The sequence below is a fragment of the Trematomus bernacchii genome, unplaced genomic scaffold, assembly GCF_902827165.1.
Source record: "Trematomus bernacchii unplaced genomic scaffold, fTreBer1.1, whole genome shotgun sequence".
NCBI lineage: Eukaryota > Metazoa > Chordata > Actinopteri > Perciformes > Nototheniidae > Trematomus > Trematomus bernacchii.
In genome coordinates, this window is record NW_022987646.1 from 1,605,312 (window position 1) to 1,624,185 (window position 18,874).

The window sequence follows — 18,874 nt, forward strand, 5'->3', positions numbered from 1 at the left end:
GCAGATCCGTAGTATAATAATAATTCAACATTTGTTTTATGTGTTAGCAGCTTTACTTAAAGTTAACTCTCTTTACAGCACCAGCAAAATATGGCGAGATACATTGGAGAGCAAAAAAAGATCCATGATTTACAAAAATAAAGAGATATCTGTTTTTCCAGATGAACTATTCCATTTGGAAACAGAAGGTCTTCCTCCCCTCTGGATAATGCTGATGTATGAGAGCAGCCGGCGCTGTTTTGCACCATCATTTGTTTTTGCTCACCTTGTTTTCGGCTTATTTCATTCACCTAAATGTGTTTGAGAGGCCTCTCTGGGAGGGAGTGCAATTATACAAAATGTAAAACTCATCCTAGGAGATAAGAAACATTGATTAATTTTAATTTGTCTTTTGCTAATGTGAGCCTAGGTACTGGACATGTTTGTATTATGCAATAACCTGTAAGTGAGATGAATGAGATACTGGATGCACTGCATAATGGGAGATTTCTTTTACAATGTAAGCATGAGATTATTTCATTTTAAATGTGTGTGTGTGTGTGTCTGTGTGTGTGTTATACTGTAATATCATTGTACAACAGGCAGTGAATCAGCAGGGACTGTGCATCTGGAGACAGAGGTGGACAGTGTGTTATTATCTGTTATTAAGATTGACATCTCCCAATAGGCTGCATGCAGCATGAACGCCTCACACAAACTCACACACACATGCACACACACACTGCATCTGTGTGTGTGGGGGAATGGTGAGTCACCCGGCTCTGCAGGAGCAGTCCAAACCCAATCACCAACCGACCCAAATCACCCCCCCGCCCCCCAGTGACATACTCTCTGTCTGTCTTGCTTTACACTTTAATTCTCTCTCTCTCTCTCTCTCTCTCTCTCTCTCTCTCTCTCTCTCTCTCTCTCTCTCTCTCTATCTCTCTCTCTCTCTCTCTCTCTCTCTATCTCTCTCTCTCTCTCTCGCTCTCTCTCTCTCTCTCTCTCTCTCTCTCTCTCTCTCTCTCTCTCTTATTCATTTTCTCCATCTCTATCTCTCTCACACATATTTTCTCATTATATTCCCATTTCTATTGCTTTTATATCTTTCAAAGCATCACCCTCTCTCCCTATCTCAAGCCCTTCCCATCTTTCATCTGAAGAGCTTTTAGCTATTTCTGTCAATCTATTCCTAAGATTTATATTTGAGTTGTTTTCATTATTTTCCCCCTCATATTTGTTCTCTTCTTTGTTTAATGTGCAGCAATATTCTCACATTGGTCAAATGTAAATGTAAATGTAGATTTTGTGAAAGGCTGCTCCCTGCCTTCTGCGCTTCCTCACTTCCTCTGCCCTTCAGTCATTAGCAAGATATTAAAATCTCCCACCTCTCTGCTTTCCTCTCTTCTCCTGCAGACAGACAGGTAGTCTGACAGACAGGCAACTTTTGTCAAAACGTCTTCAAATATTGAAATGAGTTTAACTTTCTATCTGTCGCTCCAAAGGAACAGTCACCATGGCGACAGCAGGGGAGGGCCTTCCCCATCTCGCATTTAAGTGAATGAATGAATGTTGCTCCCGAGAGATGCTTGCCAGCCTGCGTGTGTGTGTGTGTGTGTGTGTGTGTGTGTGTGTGTGTGTGTGTGTGTGTGTGTGTGTGTGTGTGTGTGTGTGTGTGTGTGTGTGTGTGTTTGATAGAGAAACAAAAGAGGGAGAAGGAAAAAAGTTGAAATCCGATGTGTGTGTCTTATGGCGGGCCTGTTTATGGGTGTGTGCATTTCAGTGTGACAGGCAGCGGGATACATAAGGAGGCTGTTTTGGTGTGTGTCTTTAGGCAAGTTGTGAGAGAAATCTTATTAAGCAGGGAATACAACTCCACAAGAGGAGTAATTAGGAGTGTTTTGATACTAAATCATGCACGTCATCAACTTTTTTTAATTTGCCTGCTCCGCGGTGTCAGTCTGTCTTTATTCTCTGAGTCTGTTGTCTTCAATCTTTTAAAGTTTAAGTTGTGATTTTTTCTTTTTGGATACTATTATGTGTGATATCAGCCAGTCACACTGAGGCCCTGAAGAAAAGCAGATGTGAAGGGAGGGTTTTTGTTGATGAAACTTCCATCTATGAATTCAACTGTGGACAGGCCATTCATCAAACACCTTCCAACAACAGCAGTGGTCCAAATACAGCTTGGCTAGGATTGTTCTACTTGATAAAGTAGTGTGAGTTCTACAGTATAGCGGTACAAATGAAGTTTGTGGGGTGGGGTCTTTAGCCTTTCAAAAAGCACAAATACAAGGAATTAGGAAAGTTTACACTACAGCAGGGGTTTTCAAAGTGTGGGAAGGTGAGCCTCCCCTCAGAGAACATAAGAACAGCCGCGGGGGATGCGGGGATGCAATGTAGACAGGAATAAACGCAGATCATCCTCTGGCTGCAGCCTTGACCGGTACTTGCTTTTGATCAAAGTCAATGCAGAAAACCAGCACTCACACAGGTAGGTGGAGGTGAAGGGAACTCGGTCTCCACAGACAGCCAAAAGCGTGCAAGTGACACACGTTTTCTGCCAGCCTCACACTTTGAAAACCGCTGCACTACAGCATATACAGTAAGGCCAAAACGTATGTATTCTTAAATAAGTGCTTAGTCCAAAACCTTCAAGCATGGGCATTGTAGTAATATGGAATGTGCTGTAACCATTTGGCAACAAAGGTGCTCCACAAATATTATTACTTTATTTTCAAAGGAATTTGAATGGATCCATATTGTACTTTCTTTCCATTAAAGATATTTGATTTTAGTTTAGATACTGAAGCTGATGATTCAGAATAAGAAAACAAAATATAATCAACACATTATTGTATTTTAAAACCAAATTAAAGCAATCTACTCTGAGCCAGGGGAAAAAAGAGTGCTAAATCTGGCGTTACTGTAGCCAGATTAAGCACCCCCCCCCCCCCCCCCCCCCCTTGTTATTTAGGCCAGGATGGTCATAATCTCACCGAAATCACACTATTAAACTTAATTTATCCCTTGGTAAAATGTCAAGGTTTTCATTACTATGAATAAAACATAGTAACAACAATAATACAGACCATCAATTGTGAGAGAGTAATTCTACACTGTGGTTAAACTTTACTTATGTAAAAGTTCCAAGTACTTTGTAAAACTGATAACATCTGCTAATGTATTGTCAATTCTGACAAATGTTCAGTTGCGGACAAGAACATTTGAATCATACTAATACCTACCTTTCTCTAAACTGAGAGATATTTTCTTCAAAAACGAATATATGTATTTTGTATATCTCTGTAGTTAATTCATTCTTCATGTGATGTCCAATAAACAGTATTGAAGTGTTTTCATCACCATATGTGGGGGAATCTTCCTACTGTGGAGCCTCTTAACTCGAACTCCCTCTTAACTAAAGGAATGCATTCTTACCCAAAGACTTAGTGTCAAATGATGGACTGAGTGCTATTTCAGAGGGATGTCATCACTCCAAGAGGGAAATTGAATGCTTGACATCATTTGTCATGATAATGAAATTATGTATTGAAAAATACTGAAAAATGGCACGAATCCTGAAGCTACTGTCCAAGCACTGAGCCCATATTGGTCACAGCAAATGAATGCACTTTCCCCCTGTTATCTGCTCTTATCTCCATCTGTCTCGCCTTAATTGTGCCTCCTCTCCTCATTTTGACATTCAGATGTGCCTGACTGGAAAAGGCTGAGCCCGACACCTTCAGAGCTAATGAATTCTCTCTTTTGTTCACTTCGAGTTACTCTATCCGTCACTTTAGACTCAACAACACACACTCTTTGTTTTGTAATCTTCCTCTCAGTCTTCACTTCCACTTTAACTTCATATTTAAGTCTGAATCTTCATCGCTGCATTCCTGTGGCCCATCATTTATCCACTCCTCTTGTGTCTGTATTAGCATCACTGTTCTCTCTCTCTCTCTCTCTCTCTCTCTCTCTCCATTCACATTGCATTACACTGCGTTGTCCTTGGCTTTAACCTGATATACCTGCTGTCTACCCAGCATTGTCTCAGTGCTCATATCGTGTCTTTCAAATCACAAACATGAATGTATTAGTGCCAAGAAAAAATCTTAATTTCTCCAACAACTTCAACCAAAACTAGCAGCGTTGAGCGGGTCTTCGACGCTCCGCAGGCTGTTGTCCGCACGTCGACGTGTGTGTCTAGGTGTCTCAAGGACTCGGCCGTTGGCAAACGTGGGAAGTTTCAGGCCGATCGGACAATGTATTTAGGAGTTACAGCAGTATCATAAACATTGTGTTTGATGGCGAGTGATCTGTCGCCATGGCAACGGAATTTGATGACACCCCATAATACGCCTAGATGTGTTGAGGGCTGCATCGTTATCAAACCTGTGAAGTTTTGGGCCGTTTGGAGCATGTTAACTGGAGTTATGAGAAAACCGTGTTTCACGGCGACCATTTTGTTACCCTGGCAACGACATTTGACGAATCTAAAAACTGACACGTATATGTCTCGAGGGCTTGACGGTTAGTACACATGTGAAATTTGAACACTTTTTTACCATTTACACAGGAGTTAAAGCAATATGGTGCTTAACGGCGAGGGATGCGTTGCCATGGCAACAGCTTTTGAGGAAAACTCACTATTGTCATATTGAGGTGTTGAGGGCCGGACCATTAACTGTCATCTGCAGTCTCGTGCCGTTTGGACCATTTTCCATTGATTTAAGACAACATTGTGTTTTATGGCGAGGGATGCGTTGCCATGGAAACGGCATACGGTGAGATCTCAGATTTCACGTAGAGCTGTTGAGGCATGGACCGGTGATATAAAAGTGAAGATTGGGGGACGATGGGACCGTGTCCATTGGAGTTACAGCGACACCGTGTTTTATGGCGAGGGATGCGTTGCCATGGTAACGCCATATTAAGTAACATCAAATTTGATGAAGAGCTGTTCAGGGCCGCAGTGTTAACCATCATGTGAAGTTTGGTGGCGTTCTGAGTATGTCAGTTGGCGTTATGACATCATCGTGTTCCATGGCGAGGGATCGCCTAGCATCGGAGCGAACGCGAACTTTGGCGCCAATTCACGGCTACGCCGTGCGAAAGAAAAAAACGTACGTGATAACTTTGAATTGCCCATGTCTCGAGACGCTACCCGACGAATTTCGAGTCGTACGGATAAAGTCCCTGGGAGAAGATAGATTTCGTGCGGAGGACGAAAAACGCGATAAATCGCGTTTTTCCGACGCCAAATTCAAAATGGCCGGCTTCCTGTACGTTATTTTATACCCCTCCAAGAGGCTTTTTGGTTTGTCTCCGCACCCTAGATATGCGTAGCGAGTTTCGTTCGTTTACGTGAAAGTTAAAGTGGGGGGAGTTTACGTTAAAAACGGAAGTGGGCGTGGCCTACGCAATTTTTGACGCAAAGTTCCGGAACCAATTACACATCTGAAGTTGCACCACTTCTGACGCGTGTGCAACATTTGGTGAGTTTTCACATATGTTGCGGGGGTCAAAGGTTTATCGGTCGCTGCGCGACCGATTTCAATAGGGTCTTCGCCGACCTAGGTCTCAGACCCTAATAACATAAAATAAAACATAGACAGCAGGAAAAATAATTAACAGCTGGAAAGAACACAACTCACAGATTATGCACACTTTACACATGATCAGAGTTATTTGCTAATTCCTACCACCTTTCAAATGGTTACATGTAAAATGTGTGCAGTCTAAATCTGTGCTGAGCCTAAGTCTGCCTGACCTTCTCTCCCTCCTTTCTCCCTTCTTTGTCTCTACATTCTGGCTGGTCTCCCATATTTTGCCTGAACAAACACCTGAACCAGAAACACCCTCCCCTGCAGAAACACATCGCTCCCTGTGGTTCTTTTTTCCTCCCTCATTCCCTCCATCTTCTCCGTCTTCCTCCTCCTAATCCCGATTGACTTTATCTTCCTTACTTGTTATTGCAGTGCTTGTAGCTGTTCCTTTCATTGTACTGCATTTATTTATTTATGTCCGGTTTCACTTCACCTACATTTTCTCAAGGTCCTTGACACCCCACTATGTCTTTTTCTTTTTTCTCTGCCCCAAAATCTGACCAGCTTCTACCACTGACTATTTCAAAACACAGCTTTTTATTTTAACTATCCTTATTTTCTGCCCTTATCCCCCCGTCCTCTCCCTCTCCATCTGTCTCTCTGGGCGATGTTGTCATGCATTGTTGGCCTAAACATAGACAGGTCCACTTCTGTCCAAATGAAAATCCTGATAAGCGTGTGAAAATTGATCTGTACATAAATGTTTTGTACGTCTATCCGAGCATCTGTTAGAGCTTATGCAAGAACAAACAGTGGGACAAAGGATGTGCATACGTGTGTGCCCCTTGTCTGTGTCACTGCTTAAGTGTGTTTGCACGTTAATGCGTGGGCACTCAACAAAGGCCATGTGGCGTGTGTTGCTTTTTTAAAAGTGTGTGAGTCAGAGAGCTGTCTGAGTCTTTGCGCCCTGGGGATTGGGTTTGTATGGCTATTACTGCTCGGTCTTCATTAAGCCCCATCCAGCTGTGCAAGTATGTGTATGTGTGCGAGTATCTTGTGTGAGCGAGCCTAAGTATGAGAGAGGGAGTTCTATCCTCTTCCTCGATCCTTCACCCCCCCCTCCGTCCCCTCACATCCCTCCCTCGGTCCATCAGCCCGAGTGGCTCCTCCTAGGCTATCATTAATTCCTACACCTGGCTCCCTCCTCATCTTCCTCTATGAGAGCCATAATATCAGCCCTTTCTTCTGCCCTCCATCAAACATGCCCTGTCAGATAGTTAAAGTCACACAGCCCACACACACAGACAGAACTCAGCACGAGCACACACACTTACAGCCACACAGGCTAATGTTCTCTGCTGTGACGGAGAAAGAATCGATGGACTGGAGATTCGGCTTGTGCAAATTCCCAATTTGTGTACATCATACAGCAGGCAAGACTATTCCAATAGCTATTTTGAACAAGGTGCAGTCACTCCTACAAATTAAATGAGTGGAACGTAAAAATAAACATGCACAAACCAAACAGGGACAAACAATTGCATCACAGTGCACAGACTTTCCCACACACTTATTGAACAAGAGGGTTGACTACATTTACACAAAAACGAAATGAAAATAAATGCAATACCGCCTCTCATCAAGGTTCAGTCAAGACTTTTGCTCTGTAACCACTTTACAGACAGGTCTGGCTTTAGAGCCACACTGACCCCTGCTGGCCAGACTCACAACAACAACACAATGTGAGGGGCTTTCAGTCATACTAGAACCATCTCTCTACGCAGCTCAGTAAGCAAATTGAAAAACTGTCAGAGGAACACCAGTGTGGCTCATTTAGATGCAGGGACATGTTCTTGCCTAAAACACTACTCTGACAAAGAATGCAGCCGAGGTTGTATGACTATAAATAGGGTATATTTGATATAAGTTTTTAACAGCTGTTCTAACACTGATTTTTTTAAACCAGCCTTGATGTGGAGTTCTGAAGCAGAGAGCAGAAGTGATAAGGGGACAATGTACAAAGCTGAATTAATGATGGAAATGACTGTGTGATGAAGAAGATAAGGCACTTCTTATGCCGGCATAAGAAGTGCCTGGGGTCTTTTCTGTACTGGTCCTTTTACTTTTTGACAAGTCTTCATTTTGTCTGATTCTCGGGTTGTGATCGCAATCTGTCTGATTTTCTATTTCAACGCCATTACTCTCTGTTTCTTACTGTCTTTCTGTAAGTTCACTCCGTCTCATGCTCTGTCTGTCTGCTCATCAGGTTTCCTGGATCCTTGGCTCAATGTGGGCAGCTGAGCAGAACTCACTGCTTCTAAGATCCCTGCGCTGCCGCTCAGCAGAGGAACTACTGTATATGCACAGCAGAGGATCAAGGTAAAAGTAAAGAGTCCTCACAGCAGAAGTCCAATAACACCTTTTACGACCAGAGATTTGTCTGTATCTAGGGGTGAATGTTTAGCAGCTCATAAACATGGAAATTGCTCCCAGGCGTCACATACCTCCAAGGTTATGGAATATGTAAGGATACACATCTGGTACATTTCAATAAAACAGCTGAGGCTGCAGGACTATAATATAGAATTGTATTTTTTTTTTATTGCATCTGGTCTTTGACCCCATCTACTTTTATGTAGCATATGAACTGTAAGTGTGATATACTACACATTCTCGTTTCCAAAATGTAACACTGTTTATAGACTAAGTTTAGTTGCTCGCATGCTACGTTACCAGAAACGCCACGGTATGAAGGAGACATAAAGACCACAGCACAGGCAGGTGCATAACCACATTAAAAGAATGGGCAGACAGACAGACAGACGGACAGGCAAGCAGTTAGGCTTAATGTCTGATAAGAAAAAGGAATCACATTTACTAAAGCTTTCCAAAACAACTACTGTAGAGACATAAAAACGATGGCAATGCTCCCTGGTCATCTTGACTCCATCTTATTTAATCATTTAGTTTGGTTCTATTGTGGATGGGAAACTTACACAACTGAACCAGTAAATCATTATAAAAGGCAGTTCTCAGTCATAAAGCAAGCATCAGACCCCTGTGAGGTTTACTGGGAGGACTCCAAACCAAAAACAGCAAACAAGCCAAAGGCAGAAGTTTTATGCTTATGAGGAGACAGATGTTGACTCCTGGAGGCAGTTTGTCATGGCTGGAAAGCCTGTTAATACAAAACGATCTGAGGACAAGAATGCAAGTCACACTTGTGTTCTTCACTGATATAAAATGCATGTAATGTAAATTATGCAAGTTGGTTGAGAATCTGTCCATCGCTCTAACCTGGTGGGGGGACGTGTTACCATAATAAACCCTAACGTTTGATCCTTAACATTATTAGAGTAAAAACGAAATTAACATATGTTTCCACCCTTGTTAGTGAAAAAGAGAACAGTATATGACGACGTTAATACAGACCAATGCTTTGCTCTATTGGATTGAACCAAAATTGTGTAATGTCATCTGTCTAAATCTGTAGATGTCTTCCTCTGAGAAGACTAATCATGATAAGGGAGACACCTCAGAGAGGGTTTTCAATTTGAGATGAATGACGATAAACAGACTTGCTGAAAGACTTTGTCAGCAGCCAAAAATGGAAAGCTTTCCAACATACATCAGACTATGTCAGTGAATGATCCATCACCACTGCAGTTCATGTGAAAAACACAGAAACAAGGATAAGCTAAAATGAATGAAGAAGGGAGAGGCAGTGATATTCAGATTGATGTGTTGTGGGACATTTTGGATAGGTTTGTTTTTTTACAAGCAGGTTGATATACGACATGACAACTTGTCAGTAAAAATGCAGCAGTTCAATTCATAGAACAAACTTTGAATTTCTCGCTGCTGATGTTAATGTTAAAGTAGAAGTAAAAGAACATATTCAAGGCACTGTATGGCACTGCAGCCTATAGATACATAGTGAATCCTCAGTTCAATGTGAAATTGACTATTTGATTATAATGAAGGTAATGTAGGAGTACTGAGAGCTATGAATACTCTCTTTTCCATTGGAAGTTTTCCAGACTGGATTTTGTTCTCTCAATAATTATGTTATATGGGAAGTGAACATTGTATAAGGATAGACTTGGAAAAAATGTGACCCTATTCAGGAAGGTCTACTAAAGTGCTGAATGAAGTCTATGTGTTAGAATATGAAATCTTGCTGAGCTTTACAGAACTTCTCTTAGCATCTCCCACACGTGATTGCTTTGAATGAGCCTGAGCCAGTGACATCCGGTCGTGGATACTGTCTCCATGGGGCTTACTGTGGCCTTGGCAATCATCAACTTTCCTTTGACACTAGTCAGCAGTCAGGCCAGATGGCCGACTTTTGTCTTTTGGTACAATGGGCTCCATCATATCACTGTCAACGACTTTGGTGGCGTGTTAAATCCTGTTTCAGATCCGATGAAATTCACTGACTGTAGCCCAGCTCTTTAGTTCTCAGAGAAACTTACCAAATAGTTTGGACTGGCATCAAAACTTTGACACAGCGTCCCAAAGCTCCTTTTGCTCTTTGGGTTCATTAACATCTATATTGATCTAAAATGAAATGGATTAAAAAAAATCAATAGGCCAAGATTATTTGCTTCCTCATTACAGGATGTCATATAAAGATGTTTCTAATCAAAGACTAGGCATTTAACCAAACCAAAATTGATTCATTTCTCCCAAAGCTCAGACAGATTATCCCATTGACACTTTTCACTAACACTTCCCGCCTCTCTTATTATAAGAAATACAGTTAGAAATGGTTGCTTCTTCATGTCGGAGTTAGAGCAGAGTAGATCTCTCTTCAAAGGTACAAGAAACAAAGAATGTCGCTACATTTTCTACCCATAACTTTGTTAAAGCTGTGAGCTAGAAACACAACTCACCAGTATTCCCAATCACCGTGTTGGAGCTATTTAACCAAAAGAATAATTGCCTTCATAAAGCGAGATTAAAGTTCGATCTCTGTGGATTCAATACTCCCAGCAAGCAGTCTGAAAGGAGCACATCTGACCATTTCTATTGATCTTATCTCGCAATTACATTAGCAAGGAAACCAAATGAAGACACTTTGAATAAGATTGTATATTGATAGACTGTATATGAGACACAGTTCTTGTATAAAACAATTAAAGTGAGGCCATCATGTAGCTACACTATATGTTTCCCTTTTCTAAGTTAATTAAGATGTTTGTAAGATAGTTAAAGATGATAGAGACATGAGGATGTAAACACAACCATCATCTAATTACACAGTCACACACATTTGCCAAAACACTCCCGCAGCCAGCCTACCAGGGACTGCAGATGAAAATGAGCCTGTACGGATACATCTGCTACATTTAAATGATGGACTCAAGTGCTCATGGGAATTCATGTGGATGTTTCCTTCTTAAATGAATACATATATCAAAATAACTCACGTGGTGAAGGCAGGATTGTACTTGGCTCCCAGGTAGTACGAGTACAGGTTGAACATGCCGATCATAAAGGCCACAAACACCATGATGAAGATGACCATGAACTTGAAGATATCTTTGACTGTGCGCCCCAGTGAGATCTGCAGAGGGCCGAAGCTCTCGTTGGCTGGCAGGATGTAGGCGATGCGTGAGAAGCTCAGAACTACAGCGATGGCGTACAGGCCTTCTGAGATGATCTGGGGGTCTGAGGGGCGCCACTTGTTCCTGGCTGGAGGAGAAGACAGAAAGAGGACAAGCGGCAGAAAGCTGTTAACATTTCATCTGAACAAGCTACCCAATAATACAACCGGGATTGTTGAGTGATTCTCTGATTTTGAGGGAAACTTGTTCCATTGGAAATAGGTCCCTGGATGTTATCTAGCTCACATTTCACACTAAATACAATCTGATGCATCAGGAATGCAAGTTCAGCTTCAAAATGCATGTTGAAATTACATCTGCATTTGTGGGGTCTGAATGGTTTTTACTATCCTGATACTTCTTCTGGGTATGTACAAATGATACTTTTTCTAACTGTGGGATCTAAATGTTTGCAAAAGACGTTCTTAGAAAGCATAATCTTGAACATGTGCTTTGATGGAGGAAAGGGTACGTTAAGGAGATGGATTAAGTGAGGATGGAAGAGGATGAGGGAGAAGGAAGGCCAGATTATGAGACAAATGGACAGCAAAGAGAAAGGAAAAAAACTGTTAAAACGTTGACAATCTATGACAAAGAATACATGAATGTAACACAATGTGTGCACAGTGCAGATAAAGGGAAGTAGTGAGAACAGCTCAGCAGTCAGATGGACTTAAAATTGACACTCCAGTCATAAAGATTGAAATCTATTTACTAACGTGTCATGACCGAGTCAGACCACCAGATGACAGCACTGATGAAGGTTACCTTGGTAAGCTAATAAGAAGAGTACAGTTCAGTAACCTGCAGCAGGTTTTAATAAATTGTTTTTGGTCTGGAAGTGAAGTAAAAGTTTATAATGTTCTTGAACTATGAGTTTACCGAATAAAATATTATGAAATTCTCGAAAACATTTGAAAAAGAGAGCAGGGAAGGTAGATATGAATCATTGTCTGAGGTACTTATTTTGAATCACCTTATCAGATGACAGATTGTGCAAAACAATGATTCAAGAAACTCATAAAAGCTATCACATTTCATCATGTGGTGTCAAATTGGCCTTTTTCCTGTGAAAAATATATTATTCTTTCAGATAAAAAAAGGATTTTTATTGTTATGATTAATGGCAGTCACAAGATCTACGAAAACAATAAAAGTGCGCCAAACCAGATACATTGGTAACATAAAAAACTAACTGCCAAAAAACTTTCAAAACCTTTAATCTTATTCCTGGAATAAATGCTCACCGAAAGTAAAGTAGGCGACTTCCTCAGGTAGAGAGGCGGTGCTGATGTCTTCGTCTGGAACGTGCAGGTCCACATACTGCTGGGCTTTGGTCGCCTTCACGAATGCCATGAAGCGTGCTGTGTAGGAGGCCACAAAGATGGACAACATGCCAAAATCCAGGACGTTCCACAGGTGCATGATGTACTCTCTGGGCCCGTCAGTCCAGATCTCCTTGCATTCTGACCAAATCATACCTTTAGAGGGAGACAAGTACAAACAAACACATGGATACAGCGTGAAAAGATGGAATATAGACGTAGGATAGATACACATAACATGGAGGCTTTCACAGGCACTCAAACAAATCTACACAGTTGTTGTCCACAAAGCTTATCATTTTTACCATTCATTTATCACCACGTATAGCTCAGGTGCATCTCAACACTCAAATCCCTCCTACTCTGTCATTGTCTATTTGGAGCCCAAACAAGGAGAAAATTGCTTATTGAAAAGGCGCCCTGATCAGTATCATCTCTGTAACAATTACTGGGCCTTCAAAGCGTGCTGCTGGAATTACAATTAGCCAGTTCTACCTAAGCCACCATTCACTGTGCACACACAAACATACGCACACACAGAAATTACACACATGCGAGCACCTGCTGCCAAGAAATGCCACGGACGGGCAGAAAATGATGCCATTACACGTAAACAAATAAAAACAGAACCATATGTGCTCCAACATACACAGACAACTCACATAATGATATGATATGCGTGTGTGTGTGTGTGTGTGTGTGTGTGTGTGTGTGTGTGTGTGTGTGTGTGTGTGTGTGTGTGTGTGTGTGAGAAAGGAAGAACATTAGCAGATGGGAGGCAGCTGAGGTCTGACAGATAATGCCATGGGCTATTTATCTGTTGAGTTTGTCTTTGTCTTTCTGTCACCGCTGTCTATCTGTTTCATACACTCCACCCCTCCCTTTGCTTTCATCCGTCTGCCTCAAGAGCTCCTGTCTTTTTCGCGCTATAGCTTATATTCCCTCAGCCACTTCCAAATGTCATCCGTGCGTATTGGAGGACTCAGTATGGACACTGCTTTTACACATCTGAACTGTGCTGCACACAACTAGGACATCACTGTTTGATCTTTGGAAGATAAAAAGGAATGAATAATAAATAAATAATTGTTGTTAGCCTTGACTTTGGATTTCATTCACTTGGGTGCTGCATTCATCTGTAATTCTGCCTGATATCAAAGTTGTGCAAAAAAGGTTCACAGACCCTTTCCAATGATTTATGGGCGTTGTAGCTTCTCCTTTGGATAACCTTGGTGATAACATCAATATAAACTTGCATCTTGATAAAGTACATCGACATCGACATTGATTTGAAAAGTAAATGTATAAAGAAACTCCAATAGGAAACGTAAAGCTTTGACACAACTGTATCAAGGTTATTTCTTATCATGAGGGGAAATCTGCCTTGACAGCGGCTGTGTTAAATCTTTATGCATTTGAATAGGCTGCATCTGTGAATAACTTCAAACACTGCCAGAGTGTGATAAGACGACTCACCCAAAACCCACTTCATGATCAACATCTCTGTCCAGGAGAACTGGGTGGTCTTGACCCTGAACACCTGGCGTGGGTGGTCTGTGATGGTCTCGTTGGGCAGGTTCTTGACACCCTCAAAGCGGTCGGAGGCGTTTAAAACCAGCAGACCCAGGAAGATGGTGAAGGAGACGGCGTGGGCCACAAACTTCATAAAGGGGCTTCGCAGGATCTGACCAATCTGGGAGGGAGAAGATGGAGGGCATACAATACAGGGTATATGCAGGAATCCTGAAGTTACATTTAATACCTTTTAAGACCTTTTTTAAGACCCTTTCCATAAATGTTAAAACCTCATCGCCACTTCGAGTTTTAACCGGTTACATTGGCGACACACTTTACTATATACAGTATTGATTGTCCTTCCTCCTTATCTTCCAACCATTTGGACGCAAACTTGCATTTCCCCATAACGATGTTGTTTAACAAACGGCGTAAACGGACCTTGGCGCTATCAAGCAGTGAGCGTGCGATGTCCTGTTCAGATGACGTCAAATCCAACGGGATGCCATAAATAAACTACACAGAATCACACTACACACCTACGCAATGATTACATTCAGGCAAACTGTAGAATACAACCTCTTTGGACAATTTATATACTTATTGAAAACAAGCTACAACATGTAATACCTTGGAAAATGCCGTGAAATACTTTTTAATAGCCTTCATTTTCGCTAAATTGATTTATCAACTTTTAATACTTTTTAAGACCCCGCGGACACCCTGCAATAACATGCATGTTTCATTGTGTATGTGTGGCTGCCAAATACTCACTAAGGAACAAGTGATAAAAGAAGGTTAAAGAGATTAGTAATGTTTGTTTCAACAGTCATTTATATATTTGTGAACATTCGGGGCTGCACAACAAGCTGTAAAAACTGTATTGGAATATTATCATTCGGTGAACATGTCGTCCTAATAACTGTGGTGGAGTACAATGACAAAACACATTCACTTTAGACATTATTATGATTATTAATATTGATATGGTTGTGTTTATTTGTGTTTGCCAATACACCAACTTGTTTTTGTGTCAGGGAATCAGGTTGTTGATACATCTTTGAGCTGATTTTTCTTTGAACAGTTAAAAAAAGTGACTATACACAAGAGTAAAATTGCAGCCAAACAAAACATCTGTTTTTATTTACAGAGGTAATTCATGGACAGTTCCCAATGTGTTGGCCCTCAGAGATCAAAACCTGAGCAGCATCACGTCAAAACCATCTTAGCAGGCAAACAGCAGCTGTTGTGATTCATGAATGTGAAAATAATGCCAGGGTAACGAGAAGCCAAACAATCAGCAGAGTTTGTGAAAATGCACCATATGGGGATAAGGTAAAGCAAGGTGGTCTGCACAAGGAGCGTGAAATATGCCACCACCTTTTTATTATTACAGAAAAGTAGGCCAAAACACCCCCCCCCCCCCCCACATACACACTATCAACCTCATACAGACATTTAACATGCCAACATTTGCCGCTCTCTAAACCTGCTGTGTTGGATATTAACTACCCACAGGATACCACTACTCTCTGGAAGCACAGTGGCACGTGAAGTGTAACAGCAGTCCACGTGGCACACACACACTCCTCAACCGTGGGGAAAAGGAAGTCGTCTGGTGAATCTTAACCCTGCAGAGCCTCCTCTGAACCTCCTCCTGCCGCTGGGACGGCTCTGCCTCTGTGCTGATAAGGCTGATCCATTTCACGCCTCAGCCTAAACGAGATGGTCATCCTAGGTTAGGCCCACTGCTGTGAGAACTTTGATGTATCCGTGTGATGGTGACAATAGCTGAGCTTCACTCTTCCAACAAAACTGTGGCCACTGGCAGCAAGCACAGCCAGAGTTAATAAAGAAGTAAGGTGAGAAATGAAAATCTCACAAAGCCAGAATGGAGCTGCTGTGTCTTTTACTTTTCCCTAACATCTTTCCAGCTGGGAGAAGCAAGCCTGGCGTACACTGTGTGCAGATAGATATCGACCCTTAATAATTTATTATCTAGACATGAACAAAGACCTTCTGGTATAATGTTTGTATTATTTGTAATTCATAGGAATAAATAATTAGGGACACTTTCATAAATGTTTTTGTTCTCATTGTTATTGACTGTGAATCAAAAAACTGACACACTATCCCATTAACCAATATAGATGATTTACTTGCAATCCTATATTGACATGTATGTGATAATAGACAACATTTCCATGGTGAAAAATGCTGTCTTTACATAACAATACATGGTATTCAGCTTTCCCTTTTATTTAAATCTATTTGGATACACTTCAAAACTGTAGACATGCTTACACGAGCTGTTTGGGGTTAGGTATCTTGCCTACAAGCACCACTGGCCCTGAGCCATAGCCATCTTCAATAACAGCATTTTTTTTTACAGATCTGCAGCAGTGTGTAGCAGCCATTGCTCTTTTGTCTGCGATGGTGGCAACAAGGCTTGTACGTCAGCAGTCTCAGAAAGCTGTTCAGCAAGGTCGGCAGTGTTGGTTTGGAGGGAGTGGCAGAGAGAAGGACGACTGAGTCAATGCCATAACCTTTCTCACCCTCTTTACAATAAATTGTGGCAGCTCTAAGCAGAGAGAAGGATGAAGGACAGGCTCAATGACTGGGAGTTGTTCCTCATCGGTGCCCAGGGGCTGAGGATAGATGATCTAATTTGCTCGACAGATTATGAAGCCGATTCTAACAATTTATTGAAACTTAAGAAGCTTGTATGTGTTAACTTTTTTGGCCAAGTCAAATAAGACAATGCTATGTTACTGAAAATAAGCGACAATACACCAGCACATAACATCTGTATAATCACCCAGTTTCAAGGTGGGTTTCAGTCATTAGTTCAGTATTCTACAAAATGTGACATATTGTCATAATCTCCTCTCTTGCTCTTGAGTGATGGTGTTCGAAAATTGGCTTTTAGAACATGTTCATGTCTCAGTGAAGCTGATCTTCTTTTGTATATTAAATCGTCATCACTCAATTATTTCATCCTGTGAGACATTCAAGTGAAATGTTGTCTTAAAGGTCCCATTTCATGGCCATTTCTACTGATAATAATTCCATTGTTGAGGTATACTAAAATAAATATATATTGTGCAATTTTCCAAACTCACATTGGGTTCTCATACAGCATCTCTGTATAGTATGTGTATTCACTCTCTGTCCTAAACGGCTTGTTGGAGCTCCTGCCCCCCCCCCCCTCCCTGTGAGCCCAGTGGCCGTCTGCGAGACAGCGAGACACAGCGTAACCCAGCCCGAAACACACACACAACCGCAGCCTGGCTGGGAGTTTGTGTGTGTGTGCCCAGGCTGAGTTCCGCGGTGTCTCGCTGTCTTGCCGACCCCACACCAGTGAGCCAGCTCACAGTGTCCCGCTCCTCGCAGCAGCGAGCCTCGCAACGTCCTGCCGAGTGTGTGTGTGTGAGGAAGTCCGCGGATTGGTCCAAACGTTTTTCCATTCCTATTTTATTTTTATTTATTTTCCTTTCCTTGTGCAAATTAAATAGATGACAGACTGCAGAACAGGAATTAAATAGAAACAATGATTTGATGGATCAGTGTGAGAACAGCATGTGGCATTTAGAAATGTTCTAATTGACTATTAATAAATCAAATTCAGCAATGTGTCATTGTCTATTGACTGCGATAGCTAGTGTAGTTACCATAAATAAAGAATTGGTGTGTCCTAAAATGTTCAACCACATACCCCATAACTTCTGTATTGAGAATTTAGTATGTTTTTATTCAGAACACTTGATTCACAAGTAACTGTAATGTCTAACTCTAAATCTGTAACTTAGACAAACAGACATAGGATAGACGGCAAACACATTCCCTTCTTGGTGGAGGTGAATATGAAGGCTGATTTTCTCAACCTCACGTTGTTACTTATTATCAGTAGCCCAACACTGGAATAATAGAAGCACAATAGTAGAGCTGGAATGTTAAACATAACATTAAGTGAAGAGTTTCCCTTTGTCTCCATTAGTCTATCCCTTAAGGACATTGTCTTAATTAACAATTAGAAAATAAATAATTAACTAGATAGCATTGAATGTATTTAGGTGTTTTTAATTAAGAAAAGGTAGTGATACCACATTGTAAAAATACTCAGTTACAAGTAAAAGTCGTTTTAGTAAGGTACATAACTATTAACAAAAACATGATCTTCGACTATTTAAAGTATGCAGAGTGGACCCCTTTAAATGTTGTATCTTTCAATTGTATAGGTTAGTTAGGACTGATTTAAAGTGGACCTATCATGCTATATTTAAATGATATATTGTAGGGCCATACCTATATAAGGTATATTTATACGTTTCTGTTTTCAAAATACCAAACAGATCATGCATTTTAGCCATGCCTCATTTCGCTCCATTTGCTCTTTCCAGCACTGTTTTTGCAGGGGGCTGATTCTGTGAGCTGCAGCTGACCACGCCCCCCTGCAGGAGAGGGGAGCGCGCTCTGAACAGCTGCTGGGCTGTCAGAAGAGGGGGAGAAAAATAGATCTCCGTCCTCCGTGTTTTATTATAGCCTATTATTATATAGAGTCGTTATTCATTTGTTTTAAAGCTCAATAAATAACAAAGAAGACCTTTGACCGGCACTTTTCTAATTTTGTCCGGAAGATTTAAACTTTAACGGACATCTTGACCGGCGAAAGAAAACCTAACTGAAACTCTGCCGCACGGTCCCCTCGTTCCTTGGAAGAGGCGGAGAGGTGGGTGTTTGTCATCTGCTGGTGGACTAACCGGAGAGAATTACAGTGCTTGCCTCGACGGGGAGGGATTGCATTGAATTAAAGCAGCGGGAGCAAACGCTTGCCTCGGGGAGGGAGAAAAAAAGTAACTAGTAATTACAGCTGTATCGTATCAATCATAGTATATTG

The 18,874-nt window shown here is 41.4% G+C and overlaps 1 protein-coding gene across 1 annotated transcript in view; it reads right to left on the reverse strand.

Annotated features, from left to right (window-relative positions):
- trpc7b (transient receptor potential cation channel, subfamily C, member 7b) overlaps positions 1 to 18,874 on the reverse strand; it is a 45,807-nt gene that overhangs the window by 10,398 nt on the left and 16,535 nt on the right. Inside the window, exons 5-7 of the mRNA XM_034133917.1 lie at positions 13,939 to 14,155; positions 12,385 to 12,618; positions 10,961 to 11,225 (exon numbers count right to left, since the gene is read on the reverse strand). Of these exons, the coding sequence (XP_033989808.1) occupies positions 10,961 to 11,225; positions 12,385 to 12,618; positions 13,939 to 14,155 (716 nt within the window). The remainder of the gene's footprint in view (positions 1 to 10,960; positions 11,226 to 12,384; positions 12,619 to 13,938; positions 14,156 to 18,874) is intronic.